This window comes from Podarcis vaucheri (genome assembly GCF_965113315.1).
Source record: "Podarcis vaucheri genome assembly, chromosome: 5".
Taxonomy (NCBI): Eukaryota; Metazoa; Chordata; class Lepidosauria; order Squamata; family Lacertidae; genus Podarcis; species Podarcis vaucheri.
The window spans coordinates 37,350,399-37,376,283 of NC_138763.1; the positions used below are offsets into that span (position 1 = coordinate 37,350,399).

Sequence of the window (25,885 nt, forward strand, 5' to 3'; positions counted from 1 at the left end):
TTTAACCACAAATGCATCTGGAACACTGGAAGACAGAAAACGGCTTGGTAAGGCTGCTGAAAAGGATAAAGCATTCATCTCCCTTGCTGTTTATTTGCTCAGAATGGCAACCTCCCAAAGCTGCTTTGCATTTTTGTAAAATGGGGGGACTTTGCATATCATGTGTACTTTGAACAACAATCAATTGAACATTTCTAAAAATTTGTTCTAAAGAGCAAATGCCATGTGGGTCTGCGCTCTCAGACAGGCAGGTGCTCCCAAGGCAATTTCCGGGACGAAACCTTAATCAACCATACAACTTTAGCCATGTAAAATACTAATCTGATTTCATATAACTGGATATCAGAGGAGTTGGGAGAAAACAAGAAAGATGCCAGCAGGCTGTCTTTCCCTATTGGTTTGTTCCCCACCTCCTGACATACCCCCTTTGTACAAATAGATCCTTCTTTAGGTTTAGGGCAGTTGACAGCTTCTTCCCTTCTGGAGGGATGGCAATTTGTAAGTGTGGCTTTTATCTGGAAGGACATTCAGTGTCCTCCCCAAAGCATAGGTTCAGCTTAGCCAGGCAGGCAAAGCAATGCAAGAGTGCATGGACAAATGGTTTTTAAGTGCACACCCCATTTTGCAGCCATCCTTTCCTTTAAAAAGCAGCCTTTTGTTTTCACTTGCAGGCAAGCGGGGAGCAGACGGGCGCCTAAGCAGCGCACAGGCAGCACTGATGCTGCAAGAGGAGACGGCTAGGAAAGCGGAAAGAGCGCAGCAGGCCCTTGCAGATCAGGTGGCAGCCCTGGAGCGCAACTTGCACATTTGTCAGGAAAAGAACAGGGAACTGCAGGTGGGCAGAAACCCTCTCCCTGGAGGGGAAAGGCATTCAGTGACATGTCACGGGGCTGCTCCCTCCTAAAGGCCATTTCACATGTTGTGCGTCCATAAACTTAGGTTTGCCATGGAGTGTACACTGCTGCAGGCAGCCCTTGCGTACCTGTAAGAGCGTTCCTGTATGATACACATTTCCGAACACTTTCTTCTCATCCACACTTTGCAGTTTTAGGTGGACACTTTAAAATATCTTGTGTGTGTAGACACATACGCTCAAAGCAGTCCTAACAGTAATTGATGGCAAAATGCCCTACAGGGTGGGGGAAGAGGAGTTAATATTATTGCCACCAAAGATGCTAATCCTAAGATGTAGATGCTGGGACTTCCTTTTTGGTAGATATGCATGGAGCTGAGCTACAAGGCACTTTAACTGAGCAAACTGTTTTGTGAAGCTTATTAAAAAGCAGTCCAAAAAATATTTTAAATACAGATATCTCAAAGATCTATAAATACAAATACCTTTTTTAAAAACCAAGCACTAAAGAGGGTTTGTAAAGAGTTAAGCAGTGAGTAGGGGGGTATAAGGGTATAACTTGCTTTCATGCACACACAAATTACCTACTCTGGTTCTTAAAATAGAGGTGTGAGCAAATGAGTGCTAGAGAAACCCCAGCGGAAGAACTGCTGCTTTTTCTTCTTCTGAAGGGACTTTACCCAGCTGTTTAAAGAGCACTTTTTATTCCAACTGGCACCCTCAAGCAAGGGTCTGGCTGTGTTGACTGCTTGGGCTAACATGGACTGTTTGGGTGGAGTTTCATCCTGTGTACATTATCACCTGTCTCCATAAAAAATATTGATTCTTTCCATTTCTCTCTGTAATGCTACCATAAGGCTGTGTGATGTGGTAAGTTTCCATGTAAACGGGGTCTGTAATTCACATTGTGATCTTGGCAATATGCTGAGTGGTGGCACTTTTATCCAGATGGAGGCTAGAGGCTGACGGTGCGTGAGGTGGGTGTTGGGACCACCCTGAATACTGCAGCTTAGTCCTGGGTCCTGGGCTGGTAAATAAATGAGCTTGGGAGTGTTGCTCACCCTTTCAACACTCCCAACCAGTAATGGCAGCACACATCACTAATGTGCAGCCTGAAGTCCCCTTCTTTCCCTCTCCCCTTCTTTCATTTTACACCTCTCTTTGAAGCTCAGATATTTTATCAGTAGACTGACTCAGGGCACACCATTAGGTAGGGTGAAGCATCTGTCTCAGGCAGCACATACCGAGGGTGGGGGTGGAGGCCCACCTACATAGCCCTTGAGCACCCTAAGCTAGCCTGCCCTGCACCTCCCAAAATATGTGGCCCTCGGGTTGATGGATGTTCATGGATTGGGGGAGGGTGTCATATTATCCTTTGCACCAGGCAGCAGAATATATTGAATCAGACCTGCACTCATTTCTCATTGCTTTATAAATGGGTACACATTCACACATACAGTTTGCTTTTGCTCCACATCAGGCCCAGGGCTGGTTCTTGCACCTGCACAGCAAGGCTGCAGTGGCACCCAGTCTTGTTCACAAAGGACTTTCTCCTTTTCCTCCGCAAGTATAGGCCAAAACAAAAGTGACCAGTGGTGTCCATGCTGGGTTGTTTTATTATTCTAGGAGAAAGTCAACAAGTTGAAAACCAAGGAAGCCAAGCTAGAGACAGAGAAGTGGAAGCTGAAGGAAGTCCTGGAGGCGGCAGAGAGTAGGGCCACCAAGTTGGATCTGAGCCGCAGGGCTGCTGAAGGAGAACTGCAGCGGGCCCAGCTCAGCCTCACTGAGAGGGATGCAGAGATCCACTCCCTGCAGGAGCAGACCCAGGCGCTTCGCTGCCAGTTGGGAGACAAAGAGAGCAAAACCACCCAGCTGCAGCAAGAGCTAGACCACTTGACCCATTCTCTGGCCAGGACTGAGGGCACGGAAAGCCACCTAAAGGACCGGGTGCAAAGCCTGTCTCAAGCTCTGTCTGATGCTACCGCTGGCTCCTCCTCCCTCCAGGAGAACGTCTCCCAACTGCAAAGGGCCCTGACTGCTGCAGAGCAAGACCGTCGGCTACTCCAGGTAGTAGGAATCAGCTGCTTCAAATGTTCAGCCACTGCCTGTTTGTGTGCGAAGAGATAGCATCTCTCCTGAGCCAAATAGTATGTGCCCTCCTGTAAAACGTGTTGTGTAGACCACTGGAAAGTCCCACCCCAGTGCTGAGTACCTGCTACACCCAGTGGCCACCTACTCCCCAAATGACCTATCCCTATTTTCTTATGATGCTGCAAATTGCAAGGGGTGGCACATTCAGAATAATATATGTTAGCAAAAATGAAGGGCCTGTTTTATGTTGTGCATGTGTGCACAAGTACAATATATATGGGTAACATAGTGTGTGTTGGGTAGGAATAGATGAATCTGTCAATTTTTGGTTCGCTCAATTTCTTTTTTCTAGCCTTATCTTCAGTACTCCAAATTTCTGCAGGAATTTTTGTTTTATTTAATAAAACAACCCTTATGACAATTCATCAGCATTTTAGTGCTCCTAATAAATACATTTTTGCATGCAGTTTTGACAAATATACACATTTTTGCAAGCATGTTTCCCTGATATGATGCCTTTTTGTATGGTATTTTTACTAATACAGTGGTACCTCGGGTTACAGACGCTTCAGGTTACAGATGCTTCAGGTTACAGATTCCACTAACCCAGAAATAGTACCTCGGGTTAAGAACTTTACCTCAGGATGAGAACAGAAATTGCGCGGCGGCCACAGCGGGAGGCCCCATTAGCTAACTCCGGTTAAGAACAATTTCAGCTTAAGAATGGACCTCCAGAACAAATTCAGTTCTTAACCCGAGGTACCACTGTATATGCTTTTTTATGCACACTTTACCCAACACATTGCTTGGCTGGAGAACTTCACTGCAAAATTCAGAGAAGTGCAAATTTTGAATGATGGCTGTGTTTCAGTTTGCATATTGTTCTGGAAAGTGTGCATTTGGTAAATTCACCTTTACTGTGAACAGAGTCAAATTTCTCCCCTGACTCTAGTGTTGGGTGACTCCAGGAAAGTTCATGCTTTGGCTTGGATCCGCTGTAGTTTATACAGGCCCTATTGTTTTGTACAAAATACTCTCTCCACCCATTCCTCCCAAGGAACATATGAAATTGCAAACTAACTGAAAGAGTTGAGTTTTTGTCTGGTTCAAAAGCCCTGTGGAAGTTGGGAATAGCCATAGGCTGTCTCCAGGAGTATCTGAGACAGAGGCTGTGGTTAAAATTATTGGAGCCAATAAAGTGAAAAGGCTGGCCTAAGTGTCTATTTCTACAGTGGTACCTCTGGTTATGTACTTAATTTGTTCTAGAGGTCTCTTCTTAACCTGAAACTGTTCTTAACCTGAAGGACCACTTTAGCTAATGGGGCCTCCTGCTGCTGCCGTGCCGCCAGAGAACGATTTCTTTTCTCATCCTGAAGCAAAGTTCTTAACCTGAAGCACTATTTCTGGGTTAGCGGAGTCTGTAACCTGAAGTGTATGTAACCTGAAGCATATGCAACCCGAGGTACCACTGCACTTGCTTACTAAGTCCCTTCAATGCAATGCAAATATTCAACATTCTGATCAGACAGCACGAAATCTTAACGTATGTTGGAAAGATTCCTTACGCTGGGTTGCATCACATCTGTAACTTTCTAACAACTCAAAACAAAATTCAAAAACACAGGTCCTTTTTGCCATTCCTCCATGATTAAACCAACACTTAGCAATCTTGTTGTTGTTTAGTCGTTTAGTCGTTTCCGACTCTTCGTGCCCCCATGGACCAGAGCACGCCAGGCATTTCTGTCTTCCACTGCCTCCCGCAGTTTGGTCAAACTCATGCTGGTAGCTTCGAGAACACTGTCCAACCATCTCGTCCTCTGTCATCCCCTTCTCCTTGTGCCCTCAATCTTTCCCAACATCAGGGTCTTTTCCAGGGAGTCTTCTCTTCTCATGAGGTGGCCAAAGTATTGGAGCCTCAGCTTCACGATCTGTCCTTCCAGTGAGCACTCAGGGCTGATTTCCTTAAGAATGGATACGTTTGATCTCCTTGCAGTCCATGGGACTCTCAAGAGTCTCCTCCAGCACCATAATTCAAAAGCATCAATTCTTCGGCGATCAGCCTTCTTTATGGTCCAGCTTTCACTTCCATACATCACTACTGGGAAAACCATAGCTTTTACTATACAGTCCTTTGTTGGCAAGGTGATGTCTCTACTTTTTAAGATGCTGTCTAGGTTTGTCATTGCTTTTCTCCCAAGAAGCAGGCGTCTTTTAATTTTGTGGCTGCTGTCACCATCTGCAGTGATCACGGAGCCCAAGAAAGTAAAATCTGGATGGGCCATAGCTCAGTGATAGATGACATGCTTCTCATGCATAATGTCCCTGGAACTTCTGTGTGAGACTGAGAGAAAGCCCTGCCTGAAAGAATGGAGAGCAGCTGCCAGTTTGTACAGGCAGCACTGAGCTGGATGGTCCAATGGTCTGACTTGATATAAGGCAGCATCTTGAGTTCCTTATTCTTTTCTGAAGGGATGTCCATACAGAGAGTAAAAACACTTTCCAGCACGACAACTAGTTCCTTTCTGCTGGCTTGAACTGACAAGAGACTAGAAGCAGCATGATGATTTGGCTGTGTGTGTGTGAATCATAAAAAAATGGTATTTGACCAATAAATCTCACCACAAACAGTACATATCAATTCAACCAAGTGGTTTTGGCCTATTCTTTTTCTTTCTTTCCCCCAGTAGATTATATTAAAGTTTGAAAGGAAATATTCAGAGATTAATATCAAATATCCAATACCTTTTTAATGAAAGATAAACCACTAATCTAAATAAAAACACAAAAAAATGAAAAGAGGAAAGGAAGCTAAAAGAAAAAAGAGAGAGCTTCCAATTCTTCGTCTGTCAGCTACATATAGAAAATTGTTTAAAACAACCACTCCAAGGTAACATCTAAGAATTCCATTTTCTATAAACCACTGTTTTCTTCAGTCCTCAAACCCAGATATCATAAGTTCATTTTCTTTTTCACATGCAAAGTCTATAAGGAGTTTCCAATCTTTAATAGGCCCATTCTGTTTCAATGGATTTCTTTTCCCCCTGTTTCAGGATCGCTTGGACTCGATGCGGCATGCATTGTCAGAGAGCAAGAGGCAGAACCATAGCTTGACGGATACAGTACATTTGCTGCAAGATCAGCTGGGTGAGATGGAGCTGCGATGCAGAAACCTGGAAGGGCAGTTGGAACATCTCCAAGAAGTGAGTAATGATGAGGAGAGAAGGATGAAGCATGAGACAGTGGTCTTGTGGATGTAGCTATCTCACACTTGTGATTATATGGATTGCAGCAGCCACATCTCACAAGCATCTATTGGAGAGTGCCCATGCTTTCACTGGTGATGAGTGACAAAGCTTGCTTTTCTAACCCCATGCAAATTTAGGAATTCCATAGCAAAGCTAATCCAAGCCAGTTTTCTGGTCAGTGCTGGTCCACTGTTTGGTACTTCCAGGAAGCCCACTGGGACTTCTACAGGCTTGTTGTCAGCAGATCAGCACTGACATTAAGGCTCACAATTGTTTCTTGGCAGCTGCATTTCCAATTGCTTCACACCTGATGTTGCATCTGACAACAGTTGTGAGACAGGTGGCTTTGGTTTGGGGGAAGTGGCCTCACAGGCCAAATTGGAACCTAATTTGGCCAGGGTAGTGAAGGCTCCTCACTGCTGATCTCAGGCTAAAATATTGTTACTCACCTTTGCAGAATCTCTTGTTCCATCTCATCTTTCAAGTGCACAGTTTTGTTGAAGAAGGGAATTATACCCACCTGAGCATTCAGGAATATTATCAACTGCCTTCTTCTGTGGCAGCCAAGAAACAGAAACGATAAAAATTATTACCAAGCAATTGATTCAATAATTCACAGAGAGTGACAAAGGAATGCAGCCTTCCCTAAATAATGGCACTGCTCCAAGTAAAGTCCCACCCACCTACATCGTCCCTATTCTATGTCACTCCTGCGTCGGCTAATCTGAGCTTTCTGCCTCTGAGCTCTCTGTTCTACTACCTGCAATGCATGCCTAGTCCTGGGAGGGGGATGGTCAGGAATGCTTTCCAAGGACACTGAGTCTGTCAGCTGTCTCTCCCCTGGTGCTTCTTCTTCCTGCTGTTCCTCTCCCAATATTTCCCAGCTTCTGCCCTCTGCAGCCTCTCAACTATGCCCTTCTGCAAACCACTGTTCTAAATCTATACTGTCCTGTTCTCGGGAAGCTTCAGGAGAAGGCCCTCACCATTCCTCCTCAGTCCAGCCCCTGACATCATCTGAGCCCTAGCAATAGGTTAAGGCTGGAACCCCAAAGCAGATTCTAAGAGCATTATGCACCTCCCATGGGGCCTGAACCCAGGACTTGTTTAGCTAAAATGAAACTTTAGTTAAGAGATTCTGAGCTGAAGGAGTCTATTGGAGACACTTTTGATGCAAATCTAATTACTTATTTTAATTCCCTTCCTATTCTAGAGCAATCGTGACAGAATTGGATTTGTTAAGATACAGATTTCTAAAAATAGGAGAACAATTTCCTTCCTTGGTAACTCCAGGAAGTGTTTCATGGATGATGTATTGGTATCTACTTCAATACAACCTCAGCCAGCTTGGTCAAAATCTTTGCAATAAATCTTCTCCCTGCAAAAAAATATAATTTTATGCAGTTAACTAGCAACTTCTAATCATCAGAAGATGGGAGGCACACAAAGAAGGTTGAACAGCCTTTTTAAAATGTTCTAACAATTCCCCGATTCTTGTTCAGCCTTTTCCATCTAGTGACAGAAGTGTATTTGAAAATGCTTAAGGGGTCCTTGATAAAATAATTGCTTTGGACTGACATTTAAAGTTTTTCTCCTGGAACCTTGTGGGCTAGAGTAACGAATTATATTATTTGGCTTTTATTACTCCTTCTCCCCCCCCCCTTTGATATTCTGTGCTGGCAAAAGGATAGTCCCTAGAGTCAAATCCTCCTTCACTACAGGGATATTATTCATATATTATTCCTTTGGTTAAAACACATTTGAAAGGGAGGCTATTGGACGCTTAGTTACTTCCGTTTTACTTTACCTAGATGTTAACATTCAAACATTGAATAGTATTTATCAGCAAAATTTTCAACTACCTTTGTTTCAGGGTAAGCAGATGGATACGCTGCTTTGTATGAATCATTCTTGATGCATCTTGAATTTCAGTTTCTTAAAGCTAAATTTGTATTATGTGAAGATTTTTAAGTCACAAATTGGCTCTGGCCTATGTGGATGAGCAGAAAACACTCTACTACTAGTAAGGCAAGCCTTTTTCTTAGATAGAACATTGCATGATGAATTCTGGCCTGAAACTTCTTGAACTTTTATCCTTTCATCAACTGTATTGTCTTCGTGGTATTAAATAATTTTAGGAACCCATGCCTTTTACTCCAGTTGAGGTGCTAGTGAGGGCCTCATGTTGTCATTTTCTTTCTTTTTTAATCTGAGGTTCATAAGTTTAGTAGCAGGGTTGAAAGTGATCATTATTTGTCAATTCTGCTATATAATACTAAGGTGTGATCTCAGGTATGGGGCACGTGGACAAGACTAGGGGAAAACAGCCTGGTGAGCCTAATCTTACCTGTGGGCTAAATGTTCCCTTTGCCTGCCTTACAGCTATCTGTGCTGTTGGCCATGATTATTGACAGATATTAGACTTTTCTTAAAAGTAGCTGCTGGGATAGAAGATGTTCCACATTCAGTCTTATTTTGTCCTTCTACTTAAGTTTCCTCTTTTATTGGGATTACACTCTGAAACCACCCCGGGAAAGATACATTATTTGTTGCCAGAGACTGACCTTTCTGCAATGTATATGGTGTCTCCTTTTGCACTTGGTGATACAAGGATAAATGGGAAAATGCTTTTGGAGATAGCTACAAATTGTCATGATGATGCCCTTATTTGAGAGAGAGAGAGAGAGAGAGAGAGAGAGAGAGAGAGAGAGAGAGAGAGATTGCCTGTTTTTCTTCTCCCTTGTTTTTTATCCTTGAGTCTGGCTTTTATTTACTATATTTTACATTTTTCTTACATGGCTGAGTGGATGAAACTTCAGTACCAAGTGTTAGTAGAGTGGCTGTGAGCAGCATTGACTCCTGCATTTGTCTACTCTTGTGTAATATAATGTAGTGTAGTGTAGTGTAATGTAATAGTGTAATATAAACAAATAGCATTATGTATGCTTTACCTAATTCATATGCATTTTATATTAACTTTAGTATAGAATAATAGTGAAGAAACATGAGAAATTTAAAAAATACAATGCTTATTCTGACCTAGTTATATCCCTTCACAAGAATGCATGTTTGTAGCTTATGGCACTCTGCATCTTTAGGTTTCAAAGGATAGATATCAGTAATAAACTTCCATTAATTTGCCTTTAGGCTATATGTGTAAATACATGCGCTATTCAGTGGTTTACACTACAGGGTATGGACCTTTCACATGGCTGTTTTCAAAAATGTAGAGATGAAAAGAGAACCTTGCTCAGTCCCTTTCTGTCCCTTCAGGCACAGAACTTCAGTCACTTTCTGCAAGTGGGGAGAGAGTGTTTGTTGGGTATAACTTTTGTTTCGTGGCCCCTGTCCAATGACTTCCCAGTACAGACAAAATTACTGCTCTCAGATTCTTTGAATGCAGTCCAAATAATGCATTCAGAACTCTTCATTAAAGTAAAATCTCAGCTCTCACAAGCGCACATTTATGCATGCACTTCCTCAGGCTACCTGCTTTCCTCTCCTCTTCAGAGAAGCAACCAACAACACTCAGCTCCAAGGAGCTGGTTCAAGTTCACAGAAAGAATTTGTCACACATGTGTTTGGTATCAGCAGGGGCACTCTTGAATCAGCCTAATTAGCTGTAGTGATGGAGAAACAAAATCCAAACCATGTGGCAGATCCTTCTCCTAAAGTTCATGTAAGCCTCGTCGAGTCAACCTTTGTCCCTTCTAACCCCCCGTCCCCCAAAAAAATCTATATGTAGAAGTTTCCACATCTTTGTCCCTTCTCCCTACTCTGTCAACAAACTTGCACTCTCTGCTGCATTTTTAGCAGGGAGAGGGCTCGCTTCAGTTCCCAACCAGCTTGATACAACTGGAATGTATAGATTGCTGCCTCCAGTTGTAATCTGAAGTGAGTGGGAACAGCAAGAAATATTCAGGGCTGCCTCCTAGGCAACTCCCCATTTTGAGGTGCATTTGCCTGTTTTAAGAAGCCATGTCATTAAAGCTTAGCCTAACATGATAGTGCCAAAAATCCTTCCATTTTAGATGCACTTTTGATACTGAGTTATACTGTGAAATACCAAATTTCTGTGACATGGTTGTCTATACTGCATTTGAAAGATTAGAGGAGGGTTTGGGTGGGGAATACCATACCATGGTAAAGCTCTGTGAGTATCCAGAGTTTGCAGGAGAGGGGGGGGGGGACTCAAAAACATCCTTTCTCATTTCCTGAATATGCAGTTAGACTTTAGGCTACAAACTTTGCCTTGGTACCTAAATCTGGTTTCTTTTCAGAGGTTTCTCTATTAATCAGCCTCTGATTTTCAGACCAACTTACTCAGTGGATAATTCACCCACCCCTGAAACCATAGCCCCTAAGGACTTTGTAGCCCTTAAGGACTAAAGTAGTCAGTATGCTCCATGCGTGAATATATTTAATGTGCCTGGATTATTGCTATTTAAGTAGCAGCTATAAGGGTAGGGAGAATCGGGACTATGGGTGTTTAACTCTTCCTGCACTGTAGTCAAGATGAAAATTGCTCTCCTCAAAACTGTTATTCACCTCCTGGGGCAAACAGGAGCTTGGGGTGATTTTCAGTGGAGATTACGCAGCACAAAGGGAAATGTAAGGATGACAGATGCTTGGTTCTTTAATTGTATATTTTTATCACACAAGAGGGGAGAGAGGCAACTTGTTTTGTTCAGTCTCCAAAATACCCAGTGGTTTCCACATTTCCAAATAATGGATACCACCAATGAGGTTTTCCTTTGTTTAAAGCTTATCTCTGAAATACACCCTTCCACTTTGCTGTAACATGAAGTTGTCCGCATCTCTGTTAGTCTTGCATTACGTTATCCATTCATAACTGCTGAGCACCAGGTGCTGCCATCCGTCAGTGACTCACAGGCCAGATATAAATAACAAGAACCTCCAGAACAGCACACAGGGTAAGGAGAGGGAAGATTGTTCCCGTGAAGTGCTTGTTCTGATGGAACAATTGCCATAGCACAGGCATGTCCAACTCCCAAGAGACTGCGATCTACTCCCACTATAAAAACACAGGCAGCGATCTACCCATTGGATTGACCAAAGTTGATGAGCTTTTTTGGGGGAGTCAGACCCAAAGTTGTTGAGCTTTTGGGGGGGCGATCCATCGGGATCCGGGATCGACCGGACATCCCTGCCATAGCACAACATCTAATCATCTAATTCCTCCTGCGGGATGATGTCCTGGGCACAGCTTTGACTTATTGTTATTTAATGTTGGAGCCAGTGTGGTCCACTAGAACAGAGGGTTGAGCTGTGATCCTGTGGGCTTGGATTTAAAATCTGTGTCAGCTGTTGTGTGACTTTGGGCAAGTTTTTATCTTTCAGCACCAAAAGTGCCCTCTGTGTGGTATAAAGTTTCATGTTTGCAACTGCATTTGTTTATTTGCCCAATTCCTCATCCTGAACTGCTTTCCTATCTTTTCTTTCTTTTTCTTTTTCATTTTCTTTTTCGGAAACCCAGTTTTCTAGTACTTTATATGCCCATAATAAAATACAATGAGTATCCCTTACTGCTATTCTTAAAATAGGATAAAAAGGATAAAAAGGATAAAAAGAAAAAAGATATCCAAGGTACAGTCATACCCCATGTTACGGACACTTCAGGTTACCGTATTTTTTGCACCATAACACTCACTTTTTTCCTCCTAGAAAGTAAGGGGAAATGTCTGTACGTGTTATGGAGGGAATGCCTACGGGTGGCATGCCTACGGATTTTCCTCCTCTAAAAACTATATGCGTGTTATGGTCGGGTGCGTGTTATAGAGCGAAAAATACGGTACATGTTTTCAGGTTGCGGACCACAGGAAACCCGGAAGTACTGGAACAGGTTACTTCCAGGTTTTGCCACTCATGCATGTGGAGAGGCGTTAAATCGCGCTTTGTGCATGCGCAGAAGTGCCAAATAGCACCGGCGCCTGTGCAGATGTGGCACTTCAGGATGCGAACACTGCGGGTTGCAGTGGTGCCTCCGTCACAGTTTACGTCCACAATCCGAGGTTCCACTGTATTGCTTATTCAAGTTAATATTTTGATCCACCAGCTGTGAGATACTATACTACATTGTTGACCATTCCAGATATCTGTAGCTTATTATATAACCCCTGGATATGTGTATGGTCTGTATTAAAATTGTACTGCAATGCCTCAGCTAATGGGGATGTGCCATCTCCAGCAGATGTCATCTTCCCTAGGAAGGGTTAAAGCATGTCCTTGCCAGGCCCAAGTGTTAGGAAGGGCCAGGCTTGGCATTTTCTTGAAGTTATTTATTGTTCACCTTTAATGGATTTTTCTAGCTGTAGAAACGAAGAGGGTGACGAATATGATGTTTTTCTGTTATGGCAAAACAGCATTACAAGCATTTATCTCTGCAAGCATAAAATAGCCTTGTGTGCCGTGCCCCTGAATTCCCCCATGCACAACCCCTTTCCCTGGGTTGGAGGAAGGGGAGAAGCTAGTTAATGAGTTCCAGAAGATCAGCTGTAAATGGCCAGGGAGGGTAATTCATATCAAGCTCATAAAACTCTTTATTGATGTCTCCAGAGGGGAAATCCGGATGTGGCCGTTTATTTATTCTGGATTTTGCTTCTCTCTCTCTCTCTCTCTCTCTCTCTCTCTCTCCAACCTCTCCCCCCCCCCATTTAATGTTTTCTTCTGGTAAGTTTTGCATGGAGTTTTAAAGGAACAGAGTATCCCATCACCCCAACAGTTATTGGGAATCTTTCTCCCTCTACACAGCACAATGCCTCTCCTTACCCTCGATTCAATTCTGCCCCTCTCTTTCCCCTCCCCATAGAGGAGCCTTGCTTCTTCTGGCATTATAGTTTGCTCTTTTTGGATCTGGAGCTCAATTCTAACCGAGATGGCTAGACAGCTAAAGAAATATGGTGGAGTAGGAGGGTAGGTGGGACAGGCTGGATTTGCCATGCTTTTCCTTAACCCATATTTTTTAAAAAGGAAGGGGTGGCACCTTCAGATCCAGCGGTGGTTTACTTAAGGCCAGCTAGCATGTAAAGGCACTCAAACTCAGGACGCAAGGGAGAAACGGGCTAAGAGGAAGATACGCTTGGCAAATCCACACCGTGATCAACTTCCGCCCGGAAACCAATGTCCCCACTGTGGAAGGATGTGTACATCCAGAATTGGCCTCCACGGTCACTTACGGACTCATTGCTAAAACTGTGTTTATGGAAGACAATCTTACTCGGCTACGAGTGATTGCCAAAGAAGAAGAAGAAGAAGGAAGAAAGAACCTGGAAGCTGGCAAAGAAGTATAACTGACATTTGGTGTTACCTTCCTCCATTTGTGTTAAACTTTTGGATAGCATCCACAGTTAAAATCTATGTTTCATGAGCCTTCAGCATAATGTTTAGCTTAGGTGGTTTTTAAAACAATTAGGCAAATTCATGCAGGATGGTCCCGGCAGTGTCTATGGACCATGACAGCTGTAAATCCATCCATGCGATTCCGCCACAAAGTATCTCTGATTAACAGGTGCTACAGCAAGCCCACAGACAATGGAAGACTCTCTATTGAGGGTCGCTTGTGAGTTTTGCAGTACTCTGTTGGAGACAGAATGTTGGTATATATGGATGCTTTGCCTGACCCAGCAATTGTAATGTTTCACACTAGACAGCTCTGTCATCATCCTTGAAGAAGTACAAGGATGTGGGCTTAAACCCGATGTTCACGTGTTTCTGCTTTCTTTCATAAAATGCTGTAGCCTCCCAACATTTCATAGAGGAAAACAGGTCCCCTGATAAGGGATGGAAGGATCCATCAAGTTTGGTTCCCTCAGTTTCACATTTTTCCCGTCTTAAATTTTGTTTTCAACATTTCTGCAAGGAATCGTGAATTTTCTTTGTAAAATCCACATGAAAATTTTAGTGTGGTTGTCTTCTTTTGGAAGCAGTTTTTCCTAATACAGTGGGTCCTCGGTTTTCGAACCTAATCTGTTCCAGAAGACCATTTGACTTCCAAGGCACTTTCGAAAATGGAAGCAATTACTTCCGGGTTTTCGGTGTTTGGGTTCCAAATTGTTCGGCTTCCGAGATGCTCAAAAACCGAGGTTCCACTGTATGTGCATTTTCACAATCTTTTTTTTCCCGTGGGATACCTGCATCACAAAATTCGGATAAGTGCAAATTTTGGAGGATGGTTGTGTTTTGGTTCTCATACAGTTTCAAAAGGTGTGAATCCGATAAACACAGCTTTAAGTGTGAACTGAATCAGATTTCTCCCCCATACTACATTTCTTTTGTATATAATAACCTTGGGATTTATATGGGCCACTTCCATGGGGTTAAAGAGGATGAAGGGACCACTGTTCCCTTCAGCCCCAGCCAGTATGGCCAGGCATTGTTGGAGCTGTAGTCTCAAACAACCAGGCAGGGGCAATGAGTGGGGTTGTAAAAGGCTAATGTATCCTTTCTTGTCCATGTACCGCCAGCATCTCTATCTTTGCATAGGATGTTTCTTTTTTGTGCTGCTTTCCTTCACCAAACTTGAATTATTAATCATTCTGGCAGCTTGCCTGTTCACTTCAGTAGATCATCTCTTCCATCATACCTGTATCCAGTTATCCATCCCATTCATGCCCACAGATAGGCATGTTTACTCATGCAAGAGGCAAATTTCCTTGCATTCATGTGGCAGGAAGGTTTTCACAGGACTACAGACTGAATGTGCCCTCCTTTAATCTTTCTGACAATGACTCTTCCTGGCCTGGCCTGGCCATTATTCACAGTGATGTGGGCACCTCAGGCATCAGATGCTGGGAGAAGTGACAGGGTGGAGGACAAAACGCTCTGCCGTGATCCATCACTAATACTGAAGTAAAATTCAACTGTCAGCCCACTCGGCTTCTGTACATAAAGCAGGATGGCCATCTTGTCCTTTGCCTCGGGCAGCAAAATATATAAGGCCAGCCTTATTCTCTTTCTCCCTTTTTTAACCCTACAGTCCAGAATAGCCACTTCAGAGCCCCCCCCCCCCCCCCCGTTCCTAAAGAAGTTGGTAAAGGCATCTTCTCCACTTAGTTGCCTCGGCGTGACCTCCAGCATGGTTCCTTGGAGTCACTTTCTAAGAATCACTTTTGATTTTCATTAAGTTCTCCCTCGTCCTCATCCTTTCTCATTTCTGGCTGTTCTTTTGGCATTTTCCTGGGAAGTCATTCTTCCTTGACTATAATTAGTTTTATCTGGAGATGACTGCCCAGCACTCTCCACATTAACACCAAATTTGCAGCGTCAAGTGCGACTTTTAAGCTCACAGGACAAAATCATGGTGTTGCGTATTGGGGACTAATTTTAGAAAGAAAGAGAAAACAAAACATGATTCTGCAGTTGTGTCTGATCTGAAGCTAACTGCACTGTTTTTTGCAAGTGCCGAACTGAATAAGTATTGTGGCACTTAATTAGATCCCAGTCTCTTCATGGAATTTTAATGGTTTCAGCCCAGTGGTTGCCCTCTTCTTCACAAACTTTAGCACCTTCAAACTTGTCAGGATTTCCCCCAGATTTCCCCCAGGTGTGGGGAGAAAAAAAGCATGTAATGGCAGTATCTGAGCTGTGCCAGGTACTGGATAAGGGATTGTGGTGTCTCCTCTGCAGGCAGAGCATGAGAAATTCAGGAAGGAAGATGACACATTTAGGTTGAGTCACATGAGGGAACAACTGGACCGGTCCCTGAACAGCCTGCAACAGGAATTGGAGGATACCCTGAGGCAAAACGAACACCTGCAGGTCAGCAAGGACTTACTGAACCTGGAAGGGGGAAGGCAGGAGGACATGAAAGGATCTGGTCTGAAGGGACATGAGGCGTGAGAAGGCACATGCTGAGGCTGAGCAGGGTGATATGAAAAACATGAAAGAGAGTGGGTGCTGTGGGTGCTACCTAGTGAAAGGTTACACATATTGTGGAGACTAAAGGGATGGGGAGAGGAAGGCAGCTGAGCAGGTTCTTCCACCTGAGCTTAAAATGCACTGGGACCATAGGCCCGAGAGCATGTTCCAGCATCTAGCTCTGTACTGGACTGATCCTAAAAGGGCCAATTATTTTGGTCTCCTTGTATGGGCCCTTTCTTCCTAGTCTTGCAATGAGAGGAAACAGACCTAAGAGCTCCAGGGGATCATTTGACTAGAGCAAAAGTATTCAGTGGGTATCAGGATCACAACCTCATGAGCTGGGCCCAATTTGTGTGCTCATTCTAGGCCAAGATTGCAGAGCTGGAACGAACACATGCTCAACAACTGATGGCTCTAACATCCCGTCATCAGCTAGACATGGAGTTGGAAACAGAGAGGCTTCACAGTGCACAGCTCCAGTCCGAACGTAAGCTGGAGTCACGAGAGAGAACTCACCGGCAGAGAGTGAAGAGCTTGGAGGAGCAGGTAGAGTGGAGAACTAGACTGGATATTTCTGTTCATATCCAAATTCCCCAGTGATGCCCAGGTTCTGTCACCAGAATTTATTGTGCAAATCAAAAGGGTTTTGCAAAATATGTACGTAATGATATTTGGAGTTTTGAGATGAGAACTGGGGTGATGGTTGGAAGCAGAGGGAAGAACTGGGAGTATGGGCATTTTTGAAGTCAAAAGGGTGAGGACACTGAGGAAAGAGAAGAATGCACCATTTTTTATGGATTCCTCCTCCCAAATGCTTCCTGGCTCTCTAGCGCAGAATGCACTAGAGTCCAAGAGGTAATTTCTAGTGTTGAACAGCCAAAATCCATAGAGCACAAGCTAACCTGTGAGGACTAAACAGCTCCATGGCTTTCTTGTACCGACAGCTTATACTGCTTGTGAATCTGGGATATGATGCAGTGGTGTATTGCTTTCTCTGCCCTGGAGAAAGAGAAGCTAGCTGGTTGCTTAACCCCTAAACCATATAAGGGGTACCGTTATGGAGCTATTTCACACACTGCTTTTCTAAGTTATGAAGGAATCAACTTGACAAACGTGTGTTCAGCTACCTGTATTGTGCAAGTGCCTGAGAGGTTGGGATTGATGGACTGCGTAAATAATATCAAAACACATTTGCTGCCATACAGTGTGTAAACTAGCCCTTCAGATTTGACAGCATCACAGCTAGAGGAGGGAGGTTAAGTTGGACTGCAAGACAAGTGGGGAGGTGGGGAGAGATCCGATTTAATCTACTGTTCAACACAAGGCCTTCTCATCATGAGGACAATAAGAGCACCAGACTCTTCTCCTGCTTCAATTTGATAATCCTTGGTAATAATAATTGTGGATATTTTTCTCAGCCATGCTGCAGCCCTAAGAAAAAGAATATGAGTATGAACTTTTCTTCTCTTGAGGTCAAAACTACATGTTTATACTAGCTTTATGATAGCTTCATAGCACCCTGAAAGAGGCCAGCAAGTGAACAGAGGTGAACAGGTTTCTGCTATCTCTCTAGGCAGCACCAAAAGCTCTGGACACCATAAGCAGTTTGCCATGGTGCCCAGACAGTGTGAGCCAGAGAGAAGAATAGTGGTTTAAATAGTAGAACAGAATAGTGGTTTATATGAATGTAGCCCTATTTGTTGACATGTGTTTCCCCAGGTGAATGCTCTGAAAGAGCAGCTGGATCAAGAAGTGAGAAGACGACAAGCCTACATGAGCCAGAAACCTCACACTGTGAAATGATTCAGAAATGAACATTGTGCCCTGATCCCAGACAACCAAACACAGAACCAGCCTTCAGCAGAATCCTTGCAGCTCAAGCATTGCAAACTCCTGCATAAGGGTGCTGCTCATCTGATTCATGGTCTGAGAAACCAGAGCTCCCGGACTAACAGTGCTAGGAAGTAATGTCTCCCCCACCCAAGGAGCAAATACCCTGAAGACTTGGAAGGCACAGTCAAGACAGCAAATGACTAGGCAGCCTGCAGCCAAGAGGAAACCCTGCTGTGGGGGCAGCTGTTCTCTCTAAGATGCTTGAAACCCAGGGCACTGATGCTTAACTAATTAATTTAGGACATTTGACGAGGGCATTCTCTGTTGTTTGGTTTTCTGGGTAGAGTATCCCTGCGTGATCCCCGTAAGGTTTTATATTCAGGCTGTACAAATTGGAAAATTCCACAGCCCAGATTGGAGCATTTATTATTGAAATACCTCTGCATTTCCATCACTGACCAGGTTATTTTATTCTCCCTCAGGGTTTGAAAGTTGCTGTCAAGTCCTTCCTGGTGCCTCGTACGGTAGCCATACCTGTTTAGTCAGTGGTATCCACGTTGGTGGTGGCTGTCTGCCAATGATGTCACAGATCCATCTATCACATGCCCTTCTGCAAATGAAGGAGGCAGGTATTTCTGCTGCCATCCAGATCACACTGTGCTATAAAGAGAAGTTTTGAAGCAGAGTGTGAACCACACCCAGGGATTGATCAAATCCTTTGCTGTGTCTATGAACATCAAGCCATTTTCATGGTGGCAGGTGGCTGAGATTAGCTCAAAGCCAAGCCATCTTATGACTTGCTGGCCCCAAGACATGTCAGGGTGTTAACATTCAACATTCCACCCACTCTGCCGGCTGACAGGCTCCAAGGAAATCCCTTTAGGAATCAAACTTTGGTTTCCTTGGTGATGACAGGGAACCATCTTGGAGCTGCTGCGAGTGTCACCTGTTAGCATTGTTCCACATTTTTTCCTCGTGAATGTTTGTTTTTCCAAATGTGGTACTGCAAATTATTAAAAATAAAGAACCACTTCCTAAAGAAACCGAGGAGAGCAATTTCCACTGTGCTAATATATAAATACTGCACATTCTGTACTGGCTTATTTAATATTTGTCATGTAGCCCTGAAACTTACCGTTTTAAACAACAACAAAAGAGTTTTGTGGCACCTTTTAAGAGTAACAGATTTACTGCAGCATAAGCTTTCATGCCAACTCCAGTGGACTGTAATTCAGAAAAACATAGGCTACAATTAATCTGTTAGTCTTTCAGGGGCCATAAGATTAAGCCCATCCGCTACAGCTCCCCACACACCATCTCTCACATTCTTTTCAAGGGTTCCTCACCTGGAGAGGATTGGGGAGTCACAGCAGGGTAGAAGGTCTATATGTGAAAATTGCCTTCTTACCTCCCACCCCCCCTTCTACTGACAGAAGCCTCCTCTGCATTAAAGAGCTTTCTGCCATCAGAGAGATACCACTGGATAAAATACTTGCTGTTTTCTGTTGCAACAGACTAACATGGCTGCTCTTCTGAAAGCTGTATAAAATAATTGTCCTCCTTCTTATCATAGAGTTGGAAAGGACCCCAAGTCATCTAGTCCAAACCCAACGCAGGAATCTCAACTAAAGCATCCAAGACAGATAGATAGCCATCCAACCTCTGCTTAAAAAACTCCAGTGAGGGAGATTCTACAACCTCCCAAGGGAATCCGTTCCACTGTCAAACACCTCTTACTGTCAGAAAGTTCTTCCTAATGTTTCGTCAGAATCTTCTTTCTTCAACCTACCAGTGTTTACAAAAATGCATATATTTGGGGGGAAGTGTACAAAAAATGAATAGCTTCATAAAGAATAGCGTACAAAAATGCATAACATTGTTTTCAAAAATGTGCCTATTAATCATTTCTTGGGAGAAATTCTACTAAAATGCTGGTGAATTTTTATGAGGTTTCCCTAAACAACAAAAATCACAAATCACTGCAGAAATGTGGAAAACTGAATTTAAGATGGGGAAAATTAGTAACTGAAAGAACCAACATTGACAGATCCTTCCATCCCTAGTTGCAGTAAATTATTTGGGCTGAACTTCTGAAGGAAGGTGCTCGTTCCTTAGGACTAGTTCTGATCCTGAGCTGGTGTCAAACCACGATTCTGTTCACTTCTGCTGGGAAACACACACACGCACACACCCAAAAAGTGCTGTTTAATGCATGTAAATTAGGATTAATTTAGTTGAACTGCCACAAGCCTTATATTGAGTGACTAACAATGTCAGATGACTTTTCAACCTTTCGATACCTCAAGCATAATATGTCAAATTGTGGTCCACAGGCCATTGGCCCTTTCATGTAATCCACAGAGAGGTTGCAGAACAATCAGAATATCTGCACGTGGTCCTGCATTTGTTTAATTTTTTTTCTGAGCAGAGATTGAGGCCATTCTGATCAGGGCCAAATTTACTGAGCAGCTATCAAGGCATTACCCTGGGCCCCATGATTGTCATGATATGCTACCTGTGCAGTCCATTGATCTTTCCCTAAAACTTTGCCAGTTAAAGGGACACCGCTCAGTCACCTGGCTCAGGGCCCTTGACTTCCATAATATGTCACTGGTTCTGACAATGGTGCTGGGAGTTCATGAAGGAGTCCACTGAGATCCCCAGCAGTTTGCAAGTGGTCTATGAAAAAAAGAAGTTTGGGAACGCTGGCCTGGACCATTAAGTGCCAGATAGCAAAGGGGATGGCATGCCAGTCTTTGTTGCCATATGTATTAGGAGAAGTTGAAGGCTGCCCAGTTTCCACCACCAGGTTTTGAGCTATCCATAGGCACAGAGCTGGGAATCCCAGAAAATGTCTATCCATTGCTGGCACAATCAGTCTTCAGTGAGGGAAACTTTCCATGGGGGAATTTAGCTAATCTGCTGCTGTTCCTTCTGAGCCCTGCTGTTCTTTTCTGCTCAGTTTCAGTTCTTACACAGGAATCTGTTCCTTGGCCTCAGTTCAGCATTGAAACGGACCTTGCAATAATTACTACGGCGGATATTTCTATTGCCTTTTTATTGAATACAATCACAGTTTCAAAGCATGTTCCCAGTGGGAAAGAGTTTTATCTTCAGAATGTTGGAAGCTAAACCCTCGGTTGCAGCTACCAACAAACCACTATGTGTAGGACCACTTTTTGCTACAGATACTCAAAGTATAATAGCAATTGCAATGGTGTGGTCTTAAGAAAAGAAGAATGCAAAGGGATTAAACATGTCAGCTTTGTTCTGCCACTTCTCTCTCTCTCTCCCCCCCCCCCCGGGATCACAAGCTTTGCAGAAGAATTTAGAGCTCAGGCTAGTAGCACTGAAGCTGAGAAACCGAAGCCTTGAATGTAGTGCATTAAAGTAAGTCCTCCCAAAAGCCAATGGGACTAATTTAAATGTACTGGCCACAAATCCTGCAAAACCTAGCTAAGGCTAATACGATTGAATTGTATCCAGTTCCATTCCAAACTCTGCCCAGGGAACAGCAGGGCTTTTACTGGAGCAGCAGGGCCACTGCTGTACGTGCACCCTGCTGCTCATGCCAGCTGGGGTGGAAGGTGGGGATATTGGGAGGAGGCAAAATGCCAGTGTGGTGTAGTGGTTAAGAGCAGTGGACTCGTAATCTGGGGAACCGGGTTCGTGTCCCTGCTCCTCCACATGCAGCTGCTGGGTGACCTTGGGCTAGTCACACTTCTGTGAAGTCTCTCAGCCCCACTCACCTCACAGAGTGCTTGTTGTGGTTATCAATCTACACAGATCCCCTCATTCCATCTGAAAGCCCAACCCACAGCAAACGTTTGTGTTGTGATTGAGGGTGAGCCACCAAGCATCTTTCTCTGCTTCCTTAGTAGGGTAACCAGCTTGAGTAACCAAAGGCATCCCATGAGATTTTGCTTCCTGGGGCAAAGAACAAGATGGCACCGACTCCCCATTCCACATACAGAAGCTGACCTGATGGAGAGTTGACTCTTACTTCAACACTTGTGGTGGGGTAGCATCCCTCATATTATCTGTCAGCTGGCTAGATCATGGCCTCAAGACAGACTGTGAGGCATACACAAAGTAGGCAAAGGCTGCTGGTGATGGGGGCATAGGCGTAACAGCCAAGGAGATGCCAGTTCTTTCTCTCTGCAGCTGCCACCTGAGGCGGTTGCCTCACTCTGCCTAATGGCAGGGCCGGCTCTAGATTGTGAGAACTATGGACCTGGGCAGCTGGAATGCGGTTTGCAATAATGAGGAATGGAGGAAAGAACAGAAGTACATAAGACAAGAATGGGGAGGAATGCTAGATAACTAAAGGGATTAGTATTAGAGATTAGTTCACTTTGTGGAAACAAAGCATGTATTTAAAGGCTCTGTACACTGTTCTTGTGGCTAGTTCTCATGTAACCTTTCCAATTATTTTCGAGACTCCCACCCTCGCCCCCCAAGCAGAAAACTGCATTAGTGGATACTAATCAGGGGTTTTGTGATGGTGGTAAAAATGCCCAAATATTTCTTTGTGTAAAAATGGGGTTGAATAGGAGACTGCTTTCACAGGAATATTCACATATTTGGATGGCATCTATGGACTCAGCTGTGGTTCAGAGAGAAGCAGGCACCCTTATTTGAGGATCCACTTTAAACCATTCAGTGCTTTTTAAACAGATGGAACAGCCATGTGATGCCACAGCAACATACTGGGAGATATATGCATGGGAAATGTGGTGACCTCACTCACTGCTTGTACGACCATTTTCCCAAGGGAATGAAGCCACAAAAGGGAACACCAGGACTTGCCTTTTAATGTTCATGTTAACGGCACCATATGTCTGAAAGTGGGTACATGGCTTCAGTTAACTAGTTTCCAAATTACTAATAAGGAAAAGAATTTGTGCATGTAAAACGTGTCCACAGCCAAAGCTCTTCCCTCTGCATATGGAGGTGCTTTGATCCTACTTCCGTGAGATGGAACTGCCTCCCTATGTGCAAATTGCCAAAAAGTAGGTGCAAGCCTGGTTCCAGCACCGCTGTCAACAAGGAAAAAGGAGAGCGCCTCCAGCTGGCTGGGACACTTCCCCTGAGACCTTCCACAGGAAGATGGGCAACCCAGATAGCAGGGAATATCTGAGAAGCTGCTCTTGGCTTACACTCCTTGGTCCAAAGATGAAGGCCATCTCTGCATTGCAAAACACTATTTCTGTGTCAAGGGTAGGGGGCCTTTTTCACCCCAAGGGTTATATCCTCTAGGCAACTTTCTCATGGGCCTGTTGCAAAGTGTGGGGATCCATGAATTCAATTTTTAGCTTTATGCAATAGGCTTATTTCTACATCCATGCCCCTCTCTAGCCACCATCCAGGGGAGCAAGAAGCATTATCAGAGTTCAAGGACATCTTCCAGCCAGGCAAAAATTACTTAAGGCAGCTGCCAAGCAGGGCCAGCAGGGGTGTGTGGACTGAGGAAGGGTCCTAAGGGCCAGACAACAAGGTTGGAGGCCTTGGGCCTGATATTGCCTCCCTGCCCACACCAGTTTCATGACAGATTTGTATTACGATTCAACCAGCAATGATCTCAGCCTAAGACAGATAGGGCTCCCAGTGTGTTTTGCCTTTGGGATCATTCCCACTGTAGGGGTGTAGACTCTTAAGCCCTTCATAGGGTGTGCATGGGCAAAAGGGGCTATATGTTCTTCACTCGCGGCATCCAGGCTGCAGTTGATTTTTTCTGGCTTGGTTGCCCAAAACTTGGGTTGCCAATCTTTGCATTTCCTCCTGCACTTCCAGTTCTCTATCTTTTCATGTTCACTTTGTTAGTAGGCTCCAGGTTAGACAAACCCTCTTGGTCCTTAGCCTACTACTTACAATTCTCCCATCAAATTTCATCAGCTGGATCTTCTCAGCCATTCCTGACTGGGAATCTTGCAAGTGGATTTCCACGTCCCCTTATTTGACCCCAAAAGCTTTTTAAACATAAATACCTTCCATAAAGAGGAGGCTGCACTTTGCAATTGTCCAGGGCTTCTCAGGCTAATTTCATGGCAGGCTTTAAGACAGGGTGGAGAACCACTGGCTTGTGGGCCATAAACAGTGTGCAAAGCCTTTTCTGAATGGCCCACAAGACTCCTATTGTTTTAGGCCCCTAGTTGAAGTGGAAACAAGCAAACAAGCCATTTGCTTTCCTTCAGCTTAACTCCAAACTCTGATGGGCAAGAAGTTTTCATAACTGAATAGCTGTCTCTGCTGCGAACATTCACTGGCAACATGAGGGCAACATCCATGTGCAACCCTCACTCCCTGCTGCTTTTGATGTAATATCAGAGAACTTTTAAAAATGCAGAATTTCTGTACATAGCTTAGGGATCAAGCCCATCTTTGGGACTCCCTCCAGATCTTATTCTTCCAGTTTCATGGTCAGGGTGTCCCTATCCACAATTTCCAGGATATAGTTTGAAGGTGCATAAATGATGCAGTAACCTTATGTTATCAAATCTAAGCAGGTTTGGCTTAGATAATAGACTGTTGAGTGACCCTCTCTGGATAACTCTGTGTTCCATGGAAGAAAGATAGTACTGTATATAAATGTAATAAATTAAATCGTTAGGGGGAAAGTGGTTATTTATAAGAAAGGCCCAAATCTTGTGAATACTTTTATATCTTTTATTTGAATTAGGTAGGCTTTCTCAGGTTTGCACACATATGTAGAAATGGGTATAAATAAATAAATGAGACTATTGCGAGTATAGTGGAGTCCTGAACTCTAGTTTTTTTATAAGATCCTGATGTGCCAGTTCTGTCATAGCATCATAAATCCACAGCAGCAATTTCAAAGTATTTGTTTACCTTATACTCTGCAGTCTACATTTCCATAATCATTAAGTGGGAAGCATTAAACAGAAAATCACTGCTCTGTTAGAGATCTAAACTGAACTTGTATTTAAATTTATTTGTATTATAATTGAAAATGTCATGGGGCTTTCATAGCTCTGTGAGGGTGCTTTGTGCTGCCTTTGCAACAGTAACTTGAGCCTGCTAGATAAAATGATTTGCTTAAGATAAATGTTGCATTCTTCCTAAACCAAGACAAAGGGCTACTTGAGCATGACATGTAACTGAAAATGTTGCATTGCTACAAATAATTTCTCAATAATATTTTTAGCACCACAAAACTGCAATGTGGTATTTACTGTTAAAATATTGCATACCCTGACTTTGCAACTGTATTTAGTTCAGTGACATTTCAGGTGACAGAAATGTCAGGCATAGAAGAGAGGTATGTTTTACCTACCTCATCATACAAACTCTGGAAAGGTTCAAAATTCACTCTGGAGAGTGAAGTATAGGAGTATTCAAAACAGATGGAATGCAGCCCTGAGTCAGAAATGTCATATTCAGAATATCTTCTGGTACCCCTCTCCCAATATGAACCTACTGGGCCTTCAGATCTTTATCTGGGGCCCTTCCCCAGGTTCTTCTCCAGGTTGGCTAGGAGGTGGGTGACAACAGAGAGAGCCTTTTTTTTTTTTTTGCGCTGTGACTGCCCAGTGACGTCTGCCTGGTGTCTTTGGGGCCAAGTAAAGACTTGTCTTTTTTCCCAGGCCTTTAATGGGCTGAGCTGATTCTGTTTTATTGCCAGTGTGCTGCCAAAGCTTCCTATGGCTGTTGGCAAGGGTTGCATATTGTATTAAAGAGTGCTTAGGTTTTATATGATTTTCTTCTTCTTCTTTCTCTTCATTGTATAATGTATTTATATCTATGCTTTAAATGCTGGAGATGTTTGAGGTAACTGGCAACTAATAAGTTTAATCAATAACCATTACATAAAAAAATAAGGGCCATTTTATTGGTTTATTTGCATCTCTTTGGAATGAGAGTACTGAGCGACAATGCAATTGTATGCATGCTTAATCATGAGTAAACCCCACTGAGTTCAATGGGACTTACACGCCTAGGTAAGTGGGTATAAGAATATAGCCTTAAG

The 25,885-nt window shown here is 43.6% G+C and overlaps 1 protein-coding gene across 5 annotated transcripts in view; it reads left to right on the top strand.

Moving 5' to 3' along the window:
- The window catches only part of CROCC2 (ciliary rootlet coiled-coil, rootletin family member 2), a 90,727-nt gene extending 71,431 nt beyond the window's left edge, over positions 1-19,296 (top strand). For 2 of the 5 annotated variants that reach the window (XM_082221670.1, XM_082221669.1), the window contains exons 29-34: positions 672-835; positions 2,480-2,920; positions 5,995-6,144; positions 15,832-15,963; positions 16,432-16,611; positions 17,785-19,293. In XM_082221670.1, the coding sequence (XP_082077796.1) occupies positions 672-835; positions 2,480-2,920; positions 5,995-6,144; positions 15,832-15,963; positions 16,432-16,611; positions 17,785-17,868 (1,151 nt within the window). In that variant the 3' untranslated portion in view covers positions 17,869-19,293. Of the gene's footprint in view, positions 1-671; positions 836-2,479; positions 2,921-5,994; positions 6,145-15,831; positions 15,964-16,431; positions 16,612-17,784 lie in introns of all 5 variants that reach the window. The other 3 variants (XM_082221668.1, XM_082221667.1, XM_082221671.1) reach the window with 3 other exon arrangements.
- Positions 19,297-25,885: the final 6,589 nt, after the last annotated feature.